The following is a 16844-nucleotide window of genomic DNA, read 5'->3' as shown; positions in this document are numbered from 1 at the left end:
TATGTGAGCTATGTATTTTTTTGGATCATTCAGGTGCTAAAAGCTCATTACACATGATAAGATGATTATTGATTACTGGATTTCATTCACCAAAGTTAACATTTAATCATTTTGATAATCCTACACTTATTATTAGACCACATGAAAATTGTTTTAAAACGCTTTTGATTTTTTCATATATTGGACAAACCGTGGTAAAAAGTAACTATTTACCACAATAATTAGCCAACCGTAGTAAATAGTTGCAAAATTGGCACGGTATTTTGTTGTGACAAAAGAAACTGTGGTAAAAAATTTCTAATATCACACTTGCCAAAAATAGTGTCAAAAAACGACTTGACTTTTGTTGTCAGGCTTTTAGCAACCGTGTCAAAAGAAATGTTCCTTTTAGGTGTTGGGTTAAAAAAAAAAAACTTTTGCTTTTGTCCTAGATAATTGGTTGAATTCAATATATGCATTTGTGTGCCCCCCATAAGTAATTTGATTAGAATTATTAATAAATGAACGGGTAATAAATGCAATATATCACTATAATTTAGTGGCGGAGCCAGAAAAAATTTTCAGTGGGGCAAAAGCAACACTAAAATTTTTTCCCTACTCTTTTGTTAGTTTTTTAAGTAAAAAAAATATTCATCAATAAGTTAAAATGAAAAAAAAATTTGAATTTATTTCAAATGGAATTTTGTGACCCACATATTCTTTTAGAATATTAGTTCATGAACCAATTTAAAAAATCACGTAATTCTTTCACTTATTTCATAAAAAAATTTTGGAGGCACACTTAAGATAATATCAAAATTTTATGCAGGAATTTAAGGGGAGCAGTGGGCCCGTACTCCCAGTGCCCCACCTTAAATCCGCCAGTGCTATAATTGATGGTGCAACTATGGATTTCATCCCGATACCTTAGGTAGTCTAATTCAATGGTTAGTTTTTTTCTATACAAAAAAAAAAAAAAAAATTCATACTTTAATGATTGGTGGGACATTGGTGGTTTCTTGTATCCTACCTTTTGTTCATTAAATATATATTTTGGTACGTATTATTGAGACTGAGAGATTTTTAATGTCCCTTGCGGTATTATATTTTTAAGTTGAATTCACTGTTGGATGGTGAAATAAGTATTTTTTATCTTTAGATTGTAATAGTTTCAAATTTTAAAATATGAACCACAATTATCATTGAGAGGTACAGATTGAGGCACCATTTGGATTGATAGAAAATGAAAAGGGAAGGAAGGGAAAGGGAGGGACTCTAGTAAAAAAAAAAAAGAAAGAAAGAAAAGGAAAGTAGAGAAAAAAAAATTACATCCATCTTGTTTGGCTAAAAAAGGAAGGAAATGAAAGGAAACACCCGGTATGTTGTTTAGATTACAGAAGGAGAAAAATAAAGAAAAACATCATGTGTTAATTATGTTTATGATTGTAATTTAACAAAATCTAATTTATAAACATATTTTATTACTTTACGCTGCTTTTAATTTTTATTTACTAAAATTCATCCTTTTATTCTCGGGAAAACCTATAAAATAATAGTATTTCAAAATGAATCAAATACATTTTATTTTGCTCTTTTTTTTAGGAAAGAGGAAATTATAACAACTACAAGATATAAAAAGAAAATTTGTAAAGTTTCAAATACTATTAAAAGAATAAAGTAGGGTTTAGGTGATTGGGTGGTGTGGAGCTAAAGTATTAGTTCCTCCCGATGCTATATAAACGTCCACAAGAAAGTTTTGAGCTGAAAAAATAAGTCAACTTGAAGTCTTGATAATTACACTTATTATAAAAATTTCTGAAATAATAAAACATAACGTAAAATGTACTTAACAATCACACCTTTTTAATACATTTTGCAGTTGCAACAAAGTTAAAAAATGTAGTAGTCATAAGCTAATATATATTAAAATAAACTTGAATTATGATAATAAACCAAAACTTGAACAAAATTATGACATTTAGCAACATGGGGATAACAAGTGCTCCATTTGAATTAACTGTTTTTGGGAATATTTTTGAAAAATTTTACTATAGCAGAGTTTTTATAGTATATATTGAGACATTTTTAGAATATATTTTGGGATATTTAAAAGTAACAGAGTTTTTAGAATATATTTTGGGATATTTTTTAAACATTAAAAAAAATTTAGACTATTTTTTAAAGTACCTTCTAGAGCACTTTTTAAATTTTTTTTTTATAGAATTTGAAAAACTAATTTTTGAAAAATTGATGGATCCAAACAAAGCCAAGATTTTTTGAGAAAAATTTTCATCAATAGTAAGTAATTAGTAAACTTTGATAATTAAGAACTTGTTTGGTAATTTGGCCACTCCGCAAAACCATATGCCCAGCACATGATCATAGATTCAGCTAGAAATTTGGCTTCCAGATCTAATTCCAACTGATTGAAAAATTTCTAACAGCATAGGGAGTGAATTAGACAAATTAAACATTTAACGTGATAATATGAGGAAAAAGCATTTTTTTTTTTTTGAAGGGGTTCATTTAAATTAACCCTTAAATTAAATCTTAAACATTAAAGTAGAAATAAAATAAAATTGTCAGCTACTTTATTGATTTCAGTTTCAGCCACAAATTTTTCTACCAATAATTCTAAAATAGTCCAATTTTTTGGATGGGTTTCCTTATCCACAAAATCTCCCTCTCCTAGATTTCCCACCCACACACACTCACACACTTGACAGTACTCCCAACCCAAGCACCAAAATCGAAAAAGGTCCCAATTCACAAACCACCTAAACACCAAAAATGGACGCTCTCTTCCTTAACTCACCCGTCCCAACCCTCAAACTCTCCAGTAAACTCGCCATTTTCAGACCCACCATTTCCGTCTCCGTTTCCAAGCTTCCCATTTCCTCTTCCTTCTCAGCCTCAGCCACGCTTCAAAACCAACAACGGCAGCAAGAAGACGAAAAACAGGTCCTTCCGGCGGTGCAAGAATTCGAGGACTACAACCAAGATGAAACCTACGGGGAAGTTAACAAGATCCTGGGCAGCAGGAAAACCTCTCTCCCAAACGGGGCCCAAGTCATGGAATACTTAATTGAGTGGAAAGACGATCATACCCTCACGTGGGTCCCATCCGAATTCATAGCTAAAGACGTCATAGCCGAATTCGAGACCCCGTGGTGGACGGCGGCTAAGAAAGCCGACGAAGCAGCGCTCAAGAGCCTCATCGAAGCCGGCGACGGACGTGACGTCGATGCTGTCGACGAGGACGAAAGAACGGCTCTGTTGTTCGTGTCGGGGCTCGGCTCGGAGGATTGCGTCAAGTTGTTAGCTGGAGCCGGAGCCGACTTGGATTATCAGGATAAGAACGGCTTCACGGCTTTACATATTGCGGCTGGGTATGTGAAGCCGGGGGCCGTTAAGGTGCTGGTCGGATTGGGTGCGCATCCCGAGGAGGAAGACGATAGAGGACGGACGCCGTTGGATTTGGCGCGAGAGATTTTAAAAGTGACGCCGAGATTGCAATTTGCGAGAAGATTAGGGTTAGAGAGTGTAATTAATATTTTGGAAGGGGAAATATTCGAGTACGCGGAGGTGCAGGAGATATTGGAGAGGAGAGGGAAAGGTGATAAAGTGGAGTATTTGGTCAAATGGAAGGACGGCGAGGATAATGAGTGGGTCAAAGCTGGATTAGTGGCAGGGGATTTGATTAAAGATTTTGAGGCTGGGTTGGAATATGCTGTGGCCGAGTGTATTCTTGATAGGAGAGAATCAGCAGATGAGGGTGGGAAGAAAGAGTTTTTAGTTAAGTGGACGGATACAGATGAGCCCACGTGGGAGCCTAAGGAAAATGTGGACCCTCTTTTGATTCAAGCCTATGAGAAGATTGATCAAAATGGCAATGGAATGAGTTCATAATTCAGACTTACTAATTTCTACTCCATTTATGATCCAATCTGCTTCATTTTCTTTTGTAAGATCTAATTAGTTTTTGTCCACAAGTTTTGGGCTAGGAAATTAGTGATCAATTCAGGACAATATTGTTGTACACGATGAACATGTTATTGTACATTAATTGTTGTTGTTGAGATGAAAGTTGCTGAAACTCGAATGAATTTCTTCAATAGTCAATTTCCAAATTCCCATATGAATTTTAACTGCTTGTTGTGTCCATTTGTTTTCTTTTTCTTCTTTTTTTTTTGTTGAATTTGATCAAATGCAGCAAATGGTCACCTGAAATCTTTTGTCGCATGAATTGCTATTTTTTGAAATTTTTGTAAAAAAATATACTATAATAATTTAATATATATATAAAGTAAAAAAAAAATTAGAAAATATATTCATACAAAATATAAAAAATTTTCCTTGAAAACCTACCTTCCAAACAAGGTCATAGGATGTACATGTGATTGTGTCAAAATTGAGCAAACACTAAGAGCACATGAATCTTACAAAAGAATGCATCATTGTGATCATGGATTTCCCACTAACTAGCTACTAGTGGACCACTAGTGAAAGCATTTGCATTCAAGTCTTCTTTGCAGCATTTTACTGGCTTTGCAGGTTTTGACTTCTGAGAGTTCTAAAACAGATATAGCCAGTTTGAGGAGAAGAAAATTTTAAACATGACCAAGAGCTTAGTAGCTGTTTTCCAGCGTTGTAGGTGAGCTTTTATCGCACACCGGTTCGGCTCGGCCTCGCGGAACCTCGGTTGCACAAAAACGACGTACAGCTGAGACATTGCTTATGTACTACCAAACTGTGGTTGTTTTGTTGGCTATTATATGTTTCTTTTGCCCTTTATGATGGGTGCTGAGAATGCTTACCTCGATCATCGTCAAGGCCGAGGTCATCTCACTTCGTCCGTCAAACCATCGGCTGATTGAAGCGAGCATTTGTACTCTCATCAAGTTGGGGAAAGACCGAACTCCTCGCAAGTTGGATATGGTCAAAGCTGGCATCATTGATAGTTGTCTTGCGCTACTCCCTACTGCACCTAGTACCCTGTGCTCAACAATAGCAGAACTTTTCCGTATACTGACAAATAGTAGTGCAATTTCAAAAAGCTCAGCTGCCGCAAAAATTGTAGAACCTCTGTTCTTGTTGTTGCTTCGGGCAGACTTCAACCTTTGGGGACAACACAGTGCGCTGCAAGCACTGGTTAATATATTAGAGAAGCCGCAAAGCCTTGCAACCTTAAAACTTACCCCCAGCCAAATCATCGAGCCTCTGATTACATTTCTGGAATCCCCATCTCAAGCTATCCAGCAGCTTGGGACAGAATTGCTCTCCCATCTGCTTGAACAAGAGCATTTTAAGCAAGATATAACAACAAAAAATGCTATTGTGCCCCTTGTACAACTTGCAGGGATCGGAATATTAAGCTTGCAGCAAACTGCAATAAAGGCCTTGGAAAGTATCTCTTTAAGCTGGCCAGAGGCTGTTGCTGATGCTGGTGGTATTTTTGAGCTTGCGAGGGTTATTATTCAAGATGAACCCGAACCATCTGACACATTACTGGAATCAGCAGCTCTGGTTCTCTCTAATGTTCTGCGCTCTAATCCAGACTATTACTTCAAAGTTCCACTGGTGGTTCTTGTGAAAATGTTGCACTCGGTACAAGAGGGCACAGTTAAACTTGCTCTTGATGCACTGATTGTTCAAGAAAAGACTGATGCTGCAAGTGCTGAACTGATGGTCGAAGCTGGTGCTGTAGATCCTCTACTAGATCTGTTAAGATCTCATCAATGTGAAGAAGCCTCAGGAAAACTGATTGAAGCTTTATTTAATAATGCACGAGTACGAGAGATGAAGGTATCTAAATACGCTATAGCACCCCTAGCACAGTATTTACTGGATCCACAAACTCGGTCACAGTCTGGTAGGCTTCTTGCAGCTCTTGCTCTTGGTGATCTCTCCCAGCATGAAGGACTTGCCAGAGCCAGTAGTTCTGTATCAGCCTGTCAAGCACTAATAAGCTTGCTTGAGGATCAACCAACAGAAGAGATGATTATGGTGGCGATTTGTGCATTACAAAACTTTGTCATGCATAGTCGTACCAATAGAAGAGCTGTTGCTGAAGCAGGAGGTATATTGGTAATTCAGGAAATGCTATTGTCTGCAAATTCAGACATTGCAGTGCAGGCAGCTCTGCTGATCAAGTTTTTATTTTCAAATCATACACTCCAGGAATATGTATCAAATGACCTTATTAGGTCATTGACAGGTGACGTCTGTTCTTTTTCTGTTCTAAAAAACCTAGTCCTCTTCCAATATGTCTTCATGATTGATTTTCCTAAATCTAGCTTCAAAAAAAACTTTCTGGGTTGCACTAGGTTCAATCACTTGAAAAACTAGTATTGCAGTTATTCAATTAAGAAACCAGTGGTGACTTGTCAGTTTGACTTGGGAGCAAGAGATGATTTAAAAAGATGACACAAGATCTGGAGTTTTTTTAAGTTTTATAAGTGAACCTTGTTGTTTGAATATGAATCTGCTTTGACTGGCATCTTTTACTTTAAAAGTCCTGGTCTCTTGAAACACTGAATCTTTTTTTGCCTCAAATTTTTTTCATGTATCTGGCTGAAATTAATATCTACTACATGTCAATATGCAGCTGCATTGGAGAAAGAACTGTGGGCTAGTGCAAGTACTAATGAAGAGGTTTTAAGGACCATGCATGTCATATTCACCAACTTCCCAAAGCTCCATATTTCTGAAGCAGCTACACTTAGTATTCCTCATTTGGTAGCAGCATTAAAATCTGATAATGAGGCTGCACAAGATTCTGCTCTAAACACCTTGTGTTTGCTGAAACATTCCTGGTCAACCATGCCAATAGATGTCTCAAAATCCCAAGCAATCATTGCTGCAGAAGCGATACCAATCCTGCAAAGTCTCATGAAAACTTGCCCGCCAAGTTTCCATGATAGAGCTGATAGCCTGTTGCATAGATTGCCAGGTTGTTTAACTGTTACTATTAACCGTGCAAAAAACCTAAAGCAAGTCATGGGAGGTACAAATGCCTTTTGTCGATTAACCATTGGTAATGGTCCTGCAAGGCAAACAAAGGTAACAAGTTTTTCTTTAATAGGTTTGATTAAAAAGGAATAGCTGGCTTTCTGACATATCTTCGAATCCTTATTTTCTGTTGTATGTGATACAGGGGATTATTTAATTGTCTTTTCTTTTTCAATCAAACGAGAGTACTATATAGCTTGCAATAGCTTTCTGAGTTTAATCATGAGTTGTTACTTATGCTGTATGATTCTTTTGTAAATTTCATAGATTAATTTATGCACAGAGTTTTATGACCCTTGTCATGTTATGGGTAATACAGCAATTTTATTGTTTTTATGGGCATAGCAGGGTTTCTTAGTATTTTAGGAATTTTACATAACATCTGTATACAAAAATGCAATTTATAGGAATATAAATTATTGATAAACTTTAAAGGGGTTAAACATATGTCCACATACCACTTTTATTTGCATTCAGCTGTCAGTGATTTATAAAATGCCAAATAGCAAAATGTTTTAGTTCTTCTTACGATGAGTGAGCTATCATTTGTCCTAATGGTGTTACTATTGGTATTTCAGGTTGTGAGCCACAACATGTGTCCAGAATGGAAAGAAAGTTTTACCTGGGCCTTTGATATACCACCGAAGGGCCAGAAGTTGCACATAATATGCAAAAGCAAAAGTGCATTTGGAAAGGTAATTGTCTTCAGTTCTGATTCATATCTAAAATTGTGCATCCCACGTAAGCTGGATGCTCCTCTGTATGGCTTTGTAATAAACAAATCTTAGAAAATAAAAAAGAGCACTTGTAAAGAATAAGAAAGGTGACAGATAATGCAATGACTGCATGATATTTGCTTGGAATGGACAGTAACTAATTTTCACTTGAAAAGGGCAGTGAGAGTTAATTTCTGAGGCAAACTTCCATACTTCTTGCAGCTGTGCTGCAGTTACCCATTTGAAATGTGCTATAGCTGCCAGCAGATTGTAATCAGCCTTTTAGATCTTTTAATTGTGTTGTGATGGTTTTTGATATGAATATTGTGTGTATTTCTCAGACAACTCTAGGGAGGGTGACAATCCAAATTGACAAAGTTGTGAGTGAAGGGACATACAGTGGTGAATTCAGCCTGAGACATGATAGCAACAAAGATGGCTCCTCGCGAACAATTGAAATTGAGATTACTTGGTCGAATAGGTTATCAGATGAAACTGTGTGAAAGAAGTTAAATCATCCTCACATGACTAAACACAAAATAGCTCCTGAAAAGCTTTTCAACCATGTTTTGGAGAAACTGCTATATTGCAACCTTTCATGATGCAAATGGATGTTCGCTGGTCAGTAACTGAGTATGCATATTGGCAGAATGATCACTTTGGTAGCTCTGGTAAATTTCTGACCTTGAAAAATGCAAATGGTTGAAATATTTTTAGAGGCAAAGAAAACGGAGAGACTTTATTATGTTGGGGTGGAGGGAGAGAGAGAGAAGGGGGGGGGGGGGGGGGGGGGGTTGGAGGCGAAATCATCGCTGGATATTGCAGTAAGTTTTGTTGTACAGTTAACCCTGTAAATGCTGCTATATGTATGTTCACAGAAGAATAGCATAATTGCAAGGGGAATGAACTTTGACCCCAACAGCTCTTTTTCATGGCCAAAGGGGTCGCAGCTGTTTGCTTCACTTTTGTATACTCCAAGATATGTTTCCAATTAAAAGCAGCAGTAGTTGCAAATGTAATTATGCAAGAAATGAGGTGTCAAATTTCTATACCACCTGTATATGGTCTCCAGTTTGTTCTAAACTGCATTATTTTCTCTTCAAGGCTAATGTTGTGTCATGAACTCTCTTAGATGGTTTTTCAAAAAAAAAACTCTCTTACATGCTAATGTTGTTGAAGTCTTTCTTTTGGGTTCTAACCTTAGCCTGATAAAAACTCTGAGGAAGGTCATTTCGATCAAGATACAAGTGTAGCACTGATTTTGCACTTTTTTAAAAATTATTTTTCTTAATCTCATACTCTTCTCAGAACCAGATCAAGCTAACAAAAGTGATAGAGGCCTAATAATAATTTTAAAAAATGATAAGAGGCCTAACGATAATGACCAACCCTGGATTATTTGCTTAACATTCAAGTAGAAAGTTTGACTTGGCTAACTAATTGCGATAGCAGTACATCTAATTTAGCATACGCTCCATTTTTGGTTTAAAACTAAGAACATAAAAGCAAGTAGTTTGAACTTCGTAGTAGTTATGTGCCAGTGACAAGGGTTAGCATTTCGAAATATTTCGATGTTCAGGTGATGAAATCGGTTCTATTCTCAACCAATAGAAACAAGAAAAAAGAAACTATTTAGGGTCTTCCAGCTGATGGTATATGACGCATTTTTTAAGAAGAAACAGAAATTGGTATTCAAGGCATCGTCATCCATTCCCCATTAAAATTGTGCTGGAATCAGTATAAGAGATGTTGAATGCACCACTAAATGGTTCTGGATTGCATGGTCTAAGAAAAGCATAATTCACGTACTTGCATTACAGATACACGAGAACCAGACGAGCAATTGTAGCACCTGAAAGACAGATTCTATGAGATGAAAATTTCCTTCATTGCAAATATCCAAGGAGGAAGCTTAACTATATATCCCTGACTATACATGTTCATTGCATTCAGCGCCTATGCAACAAAATCACAAGAAGCAGTTGAGGTTTAGCCTCACTTGGATGCAGAATTGGAGGGTGTGATGCACAAGATATCTATTTTGCAGCGGCAACCACAGCAGATCGTGCTTGAGCAAAAGCAGATATAAGTGATCCAAGCTGCAGTTTATCATTACAGCCAAAGCTCAACCTGTACCTGCACAATGAACGAAAATGCAATTTGAGTAACAATATTTGCATCAGTTCAACAGCCACGGTCAATCCATCAAAAGATTCAGTAAAAGAGGCTGAATACATAATCTGTTCTCGAGAATGAGATGACCCACTTAATGTGAAGCCCATTTTCTATTTTTTTGACTCCCAGAAATCATGGCAAGGATGTTTGCCTGGTAAGATAGCAGGGCACAACAGTGCCAATTTAAGCAGTCTACTTCAAGCCAGGTCTCCAGCCCACTCAAGGAATTTGTTATAAAGCCACATCATGCCTATCCTTGGTGACAGACACTACCTGCTAGTCGCATCTGAAATCTCTGTCCTACCCTCCCCACCACCATCTCTTTTGTAAGATAAAAGCTAGGATATAATAGTTCAAAGGATGGGGAAAGTTCAATGTTTGAAGAAGACCGCAGTCTAGAGCATCAAAAGACCATTTGAAGAAACAACCAAAATAATAGATAGCGATGCATCTATGTTAATAAAATTTCTATTTCAATGTCTAAACCAAAATAGCATGAATTGATTCTGCAAGACAAGGTTGCTTAAAGACATACTACAACAAAAGTCAAAGGCAAGCAGCATAGAAACCAATTAATATTTGCTGCTATTGTACCTAGGTAGCATCCAAGACACTTCTAACATAGCTTAGGAGGATTCATTCATTCCGAAGTTGCATTAAGACTACTCAACCAATGAACTTCATCTGCAAGTGGATATAGTCTAGTTTGAAGTTATATTGTATGGTAAGATACTTTGAACCCTATCAATTGATCAGCAGAACTTGTTTTCTCAACAATTTATGCCTTGAACTTTCTAAGAGAGATTTCCAGTCTTAAATTGGGGGCTAATATACCAGTAAAATCAGTATTCTAACACCGAGTACCACCAACCTATTCCTTCCTAGCTTAGCTTTTGGCAAATACAGTATCCTGATTGTTCAGCTTTCTCTTTTCTTATTATTTGTTTAATTTTTCCACACGGCTCAAATTTTAGGTAAAAGAATGCACATTATTGACGTTGAATGAGTACCAGTTTAGGATCATTTAACTCTAGTTTTGTGCTTTCTTCAGAAATTAGCATGTGATTGCTTCAAGGACCAGAAGAAACTGAAGTCGTGAACTTGAAATTTATTTTTATTGGGACTTGAAACATGAAGTTGCTAATTCACGCAGGACTCATGAGATGAAGACTATTTAGCAAATCGTTTACGTAAGGAAACCCACAGCACCAAGTTGTATAATCTAGAAAATGCGGTGTACATTCACAGAACTGAAACAGAGTTGATACATACTCAATGTCAGCCATTTGATTTATCAGCTGAACTCGAACATCCGATGGCAACCTGATCCTAAAAACAAACCTGGAAACCAAGCCTTAACGTTAGCGAAGGAAATTTACTATTAGGTGGACATCTGAGAATACAAGTAATGACATGGTTAGTACTGACATGGTTACTTCTCTTATAATATCCACAAGGGCCAAGCCCTTTCTCGTCTTGATCTCAGAAATTTCTGGACACAGTTAAGTGTCACAAACACAGGAAAAGAATTCATTTGAAAGGAAAAAGTAATTGATAAAGCAAATTGACTTCACACAAAGACAGAAGGATACTCCTCCAGCTAACTGCAAATGGCTCATTCAGGAGCCAGTGTGAAATCTGCTCGATATCTCTAGGCAACGGATTCCCAGTGCATAAGTACACAGCTTCTTCAGTTATTTGCTGGGAAGCCATATGCGTTGACTGCACGGACCAGGAAACTTAACAGAAATGTGACTTTGAAAAAAATTTACATGCCATTAATTTAGAGAACAACTCTTGCAAGTCAATAATAAGAGAAATCAAAATTATCCACCTAGTTTAAGAATGCATCAGGCACAAGTTTAGATTAGATTATGTTATTGCAAAGAAACTACTTAAAACAGATCCACTACAGAGGCACATAGAGCTGATGGTGCCCACTGCTATTTCTATATGTCTAGCAGCAAATGAAACTAATAATTGTTTGTGCAGTCATTGAGTTGAACAAGCATTATTGAATGTCACATGATCTCTAGTTTAATATAACTTCTGACTTATAATTTGGTATTTGAATAAGACATGACCAGGTAGTTCTTGCATTGGGAAGTGAAGAATCATCATGCATGACCTAACAGAGCACACAAGAATCAAAGAGAAATATAGTTGATTTCGACTTTGATAAAAAAACTTTACTGTCCAACTGAAGTTTTTTATTTCATATTTTTTTAACCCACAAGCTGAAGCTTTTGAACAAGAAAATGTGCAAAAAAGAGGAATTGCAATGCAAATTTCTTAAGCAAAAGGAAACACAGTAGGCAATAGCTGAAGTAAGCTGTTCCTCAATTCTTTTGTGGCAAAACATTGATTTTTTTTTTTCATTTTTTAATTTCTGGCAAGATTTGAATTTTACAACCTACAATTCAGATCTGTGTGTCTGAGGAAATGAAACAACTGAATTATTGAAAGGTAACAAGAACCTGCAAAATATTCAAAGCCTTTCTCATATCTCCATTGCAAAGCCGTACAAGAGCCTTCAGGCCACTGTCAGTTACATCAAGCCTGAAACAGGGAACTCCTTATCTTAGAAAGCTAAAGCAAAAGTAATTCCAGTAATTAAAAACTGAAATGGCATTCAACACCCTTTTTTTGTTACTTACTATCACCCTTTCACAACATTAATGTTTCTCAAAAACCAAAAAAAAAAAAATCTCTCTGGAGTAAAAAGAGAAATTTGCACTCTCTATTCCAAGCTAGTTAGACAGCACAAGATAACAAATCTGCAGAATTTGTGGAGCATGTCTGGCTGACACCTTGAAATTAAGCTGCTGATGTTAACTGGTCTAATTGTAGGATACAACAAATATTAAAATTGCATCCATTTACTCTCAGTATGTTGCATCTTTCAAAGTCCAGAGCACTTCAAGATAGCCTTAAAACTCAAACATTTTTGACAAAATAAACATAAAAATAAATGCACAGCACCATGGTATGTCAACAAACAGAGAAAGGCTTTTCAGGACTTAAACTAATTGCTGTTGCCTTGGCATCAATTCACGCCATTTGGACACCACCAACCACAATGTCTACATACTATTATGATCCATTCTATCTACATGAAAACCAGTATGCACAAATTATATCAACTTGTGACTGTCAATTAGTGAGACAACATACAATTCTGCATTGGTATGTTCATACAAATGGCAAAGGCTGTCAAGTTGCCAACATAGCAAAAGAATGTATGGATTTCCTTATAGTCATTAATCATCATTATGACTTTTCAAAAAAAAAAAATCTTCCATTTTTTAATTTCCTGCTTTTAAGTACACAAATATGAAAGTTTTGCGGCATTAGCAGCACCTAGAGAGGCTAGGTCTATCCTGCTTTACCTCTCCAGGTACATGCTCTTATTTGTGATAGGACCAGCAGTTGGTTGGAACTTATCATTCTTACTAATCTAAAGGACATGACCTGCCATTGACAGTTGGTCCAAAGGGATCTCCATGGACTCAGAAATATAACTTCGCAACTTCCAGTTATCTGAAGGAAAACAGTAGTATAACAGCCACAAATAAAGAACTATGAATAAGATAACTTAATAGGCTTTCTTCATGTTCAAAATTGAGTGAAAAGATTAGAGAATCAAGGGCATAAAGAGAAGCAGGCAACAAAGAGCAACAGAGAAAACACGTGCTGAAGGTAGACAGTATGACACTAGAGAGTGACTGACCAAGATAGGTTAGAGACCCATGAAAAAGACTCGTTCACATTATCAGTAGCAAAAATGTAATACCCTGTTGGTGCAAAGTAGAACATTGACTAGGAGAACATAGAAGGGAAAAAATGTGAGAAAAGTGTGAAGAACCTGGCAAGAATGAAATGTAAGTCTTGTGAGATGGCAAACTATGTGAGTAATTATTCCATAATATACATTATTAAAATCCTTCTCCATACTTTCCATTAGAAAGTAAGGTAATTTCTTATCAATTTATTATTAAATATATCTACATTGTGCACAGCAAGTGCTCCAACCATTTCTTGTACAATAGGAAGTTAAACAGAAAATCACTACTAAAACTACTCGTACAGGTGCAAAAGGCACAAACCAATCATATTGCCATCACTTAGACATGAAAGTTAAAGACAACCAATCACCCGTTACACAAGTAGAAGATAGTAACACACAGGTACTAGTAGACAAGTACTTGAAAGACCATTAAAGATGCCAAAGTAAACACTACACCAGAATAGGGGGCAAGAAAGAAATATCCAAGTCTGCACATGCATAAAATTACCTTGAACAATTTTATACTCACCCTTCAGCCTTAATAACATGGTTAAGCCGCTCACTGACATGATAAGTTTCAAGTGGAGCAAAGCGGAATCGTGTACATCTCGATTGAACTGCTGGAATAATCTTGTTGACGTGATTACAGATTAAGGCAAATCTGGTGTTTTTGGTATATTTCTCAATCACTGTTGAAAAAACAAGCACGGATGTTAAGACCCAAAGAATCAAATGAAAAATAATGTACAATCGATAGCTTCTTGCCTCGACGAAGAGCAAATTGCGCATCTTTTGTCATGGCATCAGCCTCATCCAACAGCACCAATTTCACAGAAAACTTCACACTGCAAAAGAGAAGTGATTGGGTATATTATAGCTCCTCTAGAGATTAAGAAGTGTACACACTATTTCCATGGTTTATTAACATGCATGGATCAAATTTAGGATTTGACTACCAAAGACATGTTGATTTTCAACTTAGACTAGTAAGAAGTTTAATCTGGAATCCAACTGCAAATCACGACAAGTGCAGCTGTAGGAGTATGAGATGTAAATGCAGAAAACTGAGGATTTGCAATGAGTCAGGCAAAGAGAAGTACAGCCTGCATTAATAGTCTCATGATACGCAAATGAAAGAGCTTCAATTGAAAACAAAAATTGGGCCTTTTGAAGCAAGGACACCTTCTATCACAGTATAGGCTATTTAAACTTGACCAAGATTACTACCACGTGTGAAAATTTGACCCTTTATTTTCTTGGCACAGACAAGAGCGTTTCGATCAGGCTATACAACTCGCAATAATGCAAATATTCTCAAACAATTCAACCCAGAAATTTTGATGTTTCTGAACTTTCACGTAGACTACATATAAACATTAACATGTACAAAAGAATATATATAGATACACAAGCCTACCCAAAAGAGATGCTTTGAGTGCTAGCAAAGTCCTGAATCTGTTGCCTCACCACATCAATCCCTCGATCATCCGATGCATTAAGCTCCAAAACCATATTATGCATTTGTGACCCATAAAGCTTCCGAGCCAGGGCCAGAACAGTTGATGTCTTTCCAGTCCCAGGTGGCCCATAAAGCAGCAAATGTGGTAATCTATTAGTACTAGCAAGCTTGTCGACTGTTTCACGAAACACCCATAAAAATCCATTCTTTTGATAATAGGTCACCTCTACCCATATAAAAACAAGTGCAGGAAAGCAAAAACAAAACTTTTGAAGCAAAATGAGAAATTGTTGGCGGAGTTCTTTTCAACTGCAAGAGTAGAAATAGCATCCTAAATCACACTCAAATACCCAATTGTTTAAACTTTGAAGTGTCCACCACCTAAATTTAAGCAAATCACAGTAATCAAAGCCTACACCCTTTCATACATAGCGAGATATCACACACTAGTCATATGCCCATAAACTGTTCGATGAAATGCTACAAAGAAGCTAATATCTGGATAAAAAAAAAAGAAAAAACAAGAGAAAGGGCAGCAAAAATTATAAAAATCCTCAATGGTTCTTTTTCTCCAAAATTTTCTCGTTAAGTAGAGAAAAAGAATTTGATAATGGAAAGTGAATCTTAATCTCACTGGTGTCAACTATATCGCGATGAGCGGCGACGTCAGCAAGGGATTGAGGGCGGTACTTTTCGACCCAAGGTGTGGCTTTTGGGCCAGTGCCAGTGGAGACGATAACGTTCTTGCCCTTGTTTTTCACCGTGGTGGTGACAATAGCGGCGGTGTTGGTGTTGTTCTGGTCATCGTCGATTTCCATGAAGGAGATTTCCTCTGCCATTGTTTGGAGCTCTGAAAATTTAGAACTATCTTCTCACTTTACCATTGTCTTGAAAGAATATATTGTGGTCTTTTATTTACGTATTGGCGCCAAATCCCAACCTTTTTTTCCCATTTTTTTTTTTTAATTAAAGTTGGGTAAAAAGTCCCAAACATCCTCCAACTTTTATCCAAGTAAAGTTTTAGTTCTCCAACAATTAAAAGAAAAGTTTTGGTCCTCAATCTAACAAAAGAGCATAGTCGTGGCCTTTTCCGTCAAGTCAAGTAGTTGAGATCGACGGAAAGCATCATCACATGAGACACATGACCGAATATCAAGGGCATTATAGTTTGTGCATGAGTGTTTACTAAATAAAAATAGTTTGACCATGAAAAATCGCACAATGGGACCTCATTGCTCATTCCTATCAATATAAAATTACTCATCCCATTTAATGAGGGGAAATTAAAGAAGAACTTGCTATTCTTTTCTCCGGAACAAAAATAAAAGTTTCTTGAGTGCTCTCCTGCTTTCCTTAGGAAGTATAATCAGTTTAAATTAAGGATACAGAAAACCTTAGTACCCTATTGTTGTAATGAAATTCATGAGTGAACAAGCCCCAGACCTTGGTAATTGACACAAGTTTTGACAGTGGAATTCCTATACAGACCCCTCTAATCCCTGCGATTGCGAATGCTGATACGATTGTAACCTATAATCAAACGAACTAGCAAATCCTAGGAAGGTAGTTGGTGCCACAATCAAGAGTAATGTCTTGATTGATAAATCGGATGAACACTCAAAAAGATTCTAAAGTGTTCAAGGGTACTCAAAGAGCCAAAGAGAGTTTTCTCTCTTGATAATTTTTTGGAATAAATTTCGTATCTATCATTGAAAAG

The 16844-nt window shown here is 36.6% G+C and overlaps 3 protein-coding genes across 3 annotated transcripts; 2 read left to right on the top strand and 1 right to left on the bottom strand.

Annotated features, from left to right (window-relative positions):
- Nucleotides 1-2619: 2619 nt before the first annotated feature.
- Nucleotides 2620-4109, top strand: LOC140004078 (signal recognition particle 43 kDa protein, chloroplastic-like). The gene has a single exon (XM_027235831.2). The coding sequence runs from the start codon at nucleotides 2770-2772 to the stop codon at nucleotides 3886-3888; it is 1119 nt and encodes a 372-aa protein (XP_027091632.1). The 5' UTR covers nucleotides 2620-2769; the 3' UTR covers nucleotides 3889-4109.
- A 664-nt stretch (nucleotides 4110-4773) lies between these two features.
- LOC113712413 (protein CELLULOSE SYNTHASE INTERACTIVE 3-like) lies at nucleotides 4774-8435 on the top strand. The gene is made up of 4 exons (XM_027235829.2): nucleotides 4774-6196; nucleotides 6587-7041; nucleotides 7569-7685; nucleotides 8048-8435. The coding sequence occupies exons 1-4, from the start codon at nucleotides 4789-4791 to the stop codon at nucleotides 8207-8209; spliced, it is 2142 nt and encodes a 713-aa protein (XP_027091630.1). The 5' UTR covers nucleotides 4774-4788; the 3' UTR covers nucleotides 8210-8435.
- Nucleotides 8436-9460: 1025 nt separating this feature from the next.
- On the bottom strand, nucleotides 9461-16030 carry LOC140004355 (replication factor C subunit 3-like). Its single transcript, XM_072066896.1, has 9 exons — nucleotides 15762-16030; nucleotides 15086-15302; nucleotides 14434-14513; nucleotides 14198-14357; nucleotides 12359-12440; nucleotides 11474-11603; nucleotides 11310-11373; nucleotides 11154-11222; nucleotides 9461-9842 (listed from the first exon to the last, which is right to left on the bottom strand). The coding sequence occupies exons 1-9, from the start codon at nucleotides 15964-15966 to the stop codon at nucleotides 9743-9745; spliced, it is 1107 nt and encodes a 368-aa protein (XP_071922997.1). The 5' UTR covers nucleotides 15967-16030; the 3' UTR covers nucleotides 9461-9742.
- Nucleotides 16031-16844: the final 814 nt, after the last annotated feature.

This window comes from Coffea arabica, chromosome 10e (assembly GCF_036785885.1).
Source record: "Coffea arabica cultivar ET-39 chromosome 10e, Coffea Arabica ET-39 HiFi, whole genome shotgun sequence".
Classification (NCBI taxonomy): domain Eukaryota; kingdom Viridiplantae; phylum Streptophyta; class Magnoliopsida; order Gentianales; family Rubiaceae; genus Coffea; species Coffea arabica.
Note: the sequence above shows the minus strand (reverse complement) of the source record. Positions and strands in the feature narration are given on the sequence as shown.